The sequence below is a fragment of the Sinocyclocheilus grahami genome, unplaced genomic scaffold (genome assembly GCF_001515645.1).
Source record: "Sinocyclocheilus grahami isolate Dianchi unplaced genomic scaffold, SAMN03320097.WGS_v1.1 scaffold1200.1, whole genome shotgun sequence".
Lineage (NCBI taxonomy): Eukaryota > Metazoa > Chordata > Actinopteri > Cypriniformes > Cyprinidae > Sinocyclocheilus > Sinocyclocheilus grahami.
Window position 1 is genome coordinate 284,895 of NW_015506379.1, and position 5,057 is coordinate 289,951.

A 5,057-nucleotide genomic window follows, 5' to 3' on the forward strand; every position below is an offset into this window, starting at 1 on the left:
AAAAATGTTCACAACACTAATATTTCACCATTCCATCAATGAACCTCGACCTACATTTCTGTTGAATATTTCAAGAATAAAAGTGAGTAAAACGTCTGGCAGTAAAATATGACAGGAGCCATTAACATAAAGTGTTGCATTATTTCTTTATTATATAAACAAATACATTCTGTATTAAAATAAAACAAAATGATTGCAAAGATTTGATTCATAAACAGATCTGTGCAAATTAAGTACAATTCACAAACCCTTTATAGTTTCTCCAGCCCATCGTTTATGGAAATGCATATACTTTTCACGAAAGGAAGGACAAGCATCGCACATATGTCTCATAATCGATCCCTCTGTTCATTCCTTTACTTCCTGATGCACAAAGAAAGACCATGAAAATGACATTTGATCGTCAAGCATGAAGTCACAGATGCAGATCAATAGACCTGCATTATGAATAATGGATTCTTGTATTAAATGCTTGTTCACATTAAAGTAGTTCTGTTCCTTTAACAGCGCCTCGAACGAGAGAAAAGCATTTCTATTGCATTGAATATTTCACCATGAATCAAATATCAAGCACTTAAAAGTCTGAGAAATATGAAAGCTGTTTATGCATAATTATCACCGTCTTCACTAGATCTGTGTTTTACGAGCTGCTTTGGAGCTCGAGCGTGTAAACAGTCGCAGGATCGTATAAAAACGTGAGTTTGAGGTCTCGTTGATGTTTCGCAGGAGAGGGAGAAATAAATACTCGTCCGTAAGAAGGCAATGTGGTGATCCGGTCCAGCAGACTGTGGAAAAGTGCTTCTGTCGTCCTGGAAGAAGCGAAACGTGATGAAGATCAAACGACGAGAAGAAAAGAAAAGACGGCCTGTTTGTTGCGTGAACTGAAATGTGAGATTTGGCGATGTTGAGTGACGTTACATTCCTCGGCTAAAAACTACATGCAAACAAGCACAACATGAAGACTGAAGCAAGATTTCACACAAAAATGAAGATTCTGTCATCAGATTTCCAGCATGGAATAAAATTGTTCTTTAAAAAAAAACATTTGAAAATAAATTTTTCTCCACTTGGAAAATTTGTATGCACTTTTATTTTTTTGGAAGATGTTCTTAAAAAAATGTGAAAATTAATTTTTCTCCACTTGGAAAATTTGTATGCACTTTTATTTTTTTGGAAGATGTTCTTAAAAAAATTTGAAAATTAATTTTTCTCCACTTGGAAAATTTGTATGCACTTTTATTTTTTTGAAAGATGTTCTTAAAAAAATGTGAAAATTAATTTTTCTCCACTTGGAAAATTTGTACGCACTTTTAATTTTTTGAAAGATGTTCTTAAAAAAATTTGAAAATTAATTTTTCTCCACTTGGAAAATTTGTATGCACTTATTTTTTTTGGAAGATGTTCTTAAAAAAATTAGAAAATTAATTTTTCTCCACTTGGAAAATTTGTATGCACTTTTATTTTTTTGGAAGATGTTCTTAAATTTTTTTTATTAATTTTTCTCCACTTGGAAAATTTGTATGCACTTATTTTTTTTGGAAGATGTTCTTAAAAAAAACTTGAAAATTAATTTTTCTCCACTTGGAAAATTTGTATGCACTTTTATTTTTTTGGAAGTTATCAAAACGTTTGCTATCTTTCATTGTTTCTCAATCTTCCCTTAAAACTCACTTTGAGTCGTTTTTACGTGATTGTAATTCTTTTTATTTCATATTATTCTTTCAATTGTTTCGTTTTTCTTTTTGTATTTCAATGCATTTGTTTATTTTTTTAAAGCGCTTTGAGATGCAACTTTTAAAGGCGCTATAAAAACTAAAGTTTATTGTTGTTGTTTGCACAATTCATCAGTGCATGTTATTCTAAAGAAAGAAATCATTTCTCATGAACAAATTAAATGTTTTCATTGATTAATGCAATTAACGCAACGATTAATGTAAAAAACCTCAACATAATCAAAAAATTGCTCAGGATCAGCAGAAGTGTAAATATGACACTGAAATAATCTAATTTGGATGATAGATTGGTAACACTTTACCATTAAGGTTTCATTTGTTTGCATAAACTAGCAATGAAAAATACTTCTAAAGCATTTAGAAATCTTAATGTAAACATTTATTAATATTATAAAATCAAAAAAAAATTTTTATTAACTAATGTTAGTAAAGATAAATATATTGTTTATAATAGTTAATGTTAACAAACGAGACTTTATTGTAAAGTGACTTTACAGATAACATAATATATAGATGTTTAACATCTCAACAGCCAATATAAGTTGTCTAAGTGGTTTTTAACAAATCAATAATTCATTTCATATTGATAATTTGCGGCCTTCAATTGTCTGCAATCTGTATTTACAGTTCATAAATCTGATTATGGATCATAAACCCAGCACAGATTACCAGATGTTAGGAAACTGGGTAAATGATGACAGAATTTTCATCAGAGGCTTAACTAGTCCCGTGAGGCCTGAGAGTTTAATCTCATTTATTGCTCAAAACTCTATTTCTCTACACTGTATGATTATGAAATATAATTCTTAAACTAAACCAGCTGCTGTACTCATTCTGAGATTACGAATAATTATGAGGATTTTTGCCGTTCATTATAATTACCGGTTTGAATATTAAAAGCATAAAAACTGTGACCTCATAAATTGGAAAAACTGAACAGTATAAAATAAACCGTCTCCTTCTTGACAAAACGAGCACGTCTGAGGCTTATGATGCTTTTTGTTTCTGGACAGTCGCTGTTGTGTAAAAGAGCAGCGTGAACATCCCGAGAAACGTCTTCTTTCGTGTTCCTCAGAAGAGATGACAGAATGATGACTTGTGTGTGTTTTTGCTGAGACGGTGATGTCTGGATGATGTCTCGTGTTCGTGAGTTTTCGTGAGTTTTCACGAGTTCAGAGCGAGGTCTCGCTGGTGTGCGGTCGAGACGTCTCCTCCTCCAGAAGAGCGATGCGCTGCTTCAGCATCCGCACCTGCGTCTCGTGCCGCTCCACCATCGCCATCATCTGAGACTCCAGCTTCTTCAGCTTGTTCTGGTGCTTCTTCTTGGCTTTCTCGTACGCCGCCACCAGATTACTGCGTGATACAAACACAGCACAGATTTAACTGCTCCATCACGACTCATCAGCTCCATCGCTTCAGCTCACTGAAACAAAAACTTCACGAACATCAAAAACACTGCCTTGGCAACTCACTGAAATAAGCTGAAGTACTAAAAACAAACTGTAATAAATATAAATTAAAGCTAAATAGAAATATAAACAAATATTAGATGGGGAAAAAAATTTGAAACACTTACTAAAAATTTACTAAACCTAAAACTTAAAAAACAAAAAAATTAACAGCTGAACAGAAATGTAAAACACACAAAAAAAAACGTATACACACACACACGCACACATATATATATATATATATATATATATACACACACATTAGTTTTGTTTTGTTCGTAAAAAAAAACAAAAACAAAACTAAAGCTAAATAGAATAAATAATGCAATAAAATAAATTTAAATGAAAATTAAAAATGTTACCTTGGCAACTAACTAAAATAAGCTGAATTACTAAAATTACTAAAACTAACTAAAATAAAAATATAAAAAAATGAATAAAAATGACAAAAGCACAAAATAAAATATAAATAGTACATGGAAAAATCCAGTGTTAAAAAAACGAATGAAAAATAGAAATGTTGCCTTGGCAACTAACTGAAATAAGTTGAAGTACTGAAAATAATTAAGGCTCAACAGAAATATAAAAAGTGAATATAAATGACGAGTGCATAACAAAAAAATATAAATAAAAAATAATAAAAAAAACAGAAATGTTGCCTTAGCAAGTAACTGAAATAAGCTGAAGTACCAAAATTACTAAAGCTGAAATAAAAATATTAAAGCGAAGATATATTGAAATAAGAAAAGAAAAAAGTACATAAAACAATTTAAAATAAAATTAAAACCGAAAATATTAAAATCAAATTCTAAATATGTGACCCTGTCTGTGAAAACCCAGCTAAAGTCATTTTTTGTGATTTACTGTTTTCTACAAAAATCATCTTTTATAAGGAAAAGAACATTCTGTGAAAATACAACATTTATATCTTTAATATTGACTGAGTAAGGCCATGTCAAAGATAGAAATCATAGTGAAATTAATGGTTGAAATCAAACTTTGATGCTTGTTATCTCATAATTATATTTTGAGACTTTAGCCTGGATTTCACAGACAGGGTCACATATTAATAAACAGTATAACAATATATAAATAACACTAAAATAACCCTGGTAAATGCAAACACACATTCAGCAGCAATTTTCCATCTGCAATAACAGCATTAATGGTGTTCGGTGACATTTGAGCAGGAGAGTTTGAGCAGCTTGTATTAACCGCAGAGACAAGCTGGAGGCGCTGCTCAGCCCAACACAAACATCCACCGCTCCACTGAATCTGTTTTCAAATCAGTCCAAACCTCCGAGACGTTTGTTCGTGTGTGTTTGGTACCTGTTTGCTCGTTTCAGGTCGTTAACGAACTCCGCCGACTGCTGATGTCTGACTTCACTGCTCTTAGTCAGGGTAAATGCAAACACACATATTCAGCAGCAATTTTCCATCTGCAATAACAGCATTAATGGTGTTCGGTGACATTTGAGCAGGAGAGTTTGAGCAGCTTGTATTAACCGCAGAGACAAGCAGGAGGCGCTGCTCAGCCCAACACAAACATCCACCGCTCCACTGAATCTGTTTTCAAATCAGTCCAAACCTCCGAGACGTTTGTTCGTGTGTGTTTGGTACCTGTTTGCTCGTTTCAGGTCGTTAACGAACTCCGCCGACTGCTGATGTCTGACTTCACTGCTCTTAGTCAGTCTTTCTAACGCCGCCACCAACTCCTGAACACGACCCTTCAGCTTCTTCTCTCTGAAAGACAGACAGAGACAGACAACAGACAGACGGACGGACGGACGGACGGACGGACAGACAGACGGACAGACAGAAGGACAGACAGACAACAGACAGGAAGGAAGACAGACAGGCGGACGGGAGAACG

At 33.4% G+C, this 5,057-nt stretch overlaps 1 protein-coding gene across 1 annotated transcript in view; it reads right to left on the minus strand.

Annotated features, from left to right (window-relative positions):
• Positions 1-2,212: 2,212 nt before the first annotated feature.
• The window catches only part of LOC107567948 (colorectal mutant cancer protein-like), a gene marked incomplete at its 5' end in the record, with an annotated part of 19,795 nt that continues 16,950 nt past the window's right edge, over positions 2,213-5,057 (minus strand). Inside the window, 2 exons of the mRNA XM_016253757.1 lie at positions 2,213-3,086; positions 4,805-4,929. Of these exons, the coding sequence (XP_016109243.1) occupies positions 2,906-3,086; positions 4,805-4,929 (306 nt within the window). The remainder of the gene's footprint in view (positions 3,087-4,804; positions 4,930-5,057) is intronic.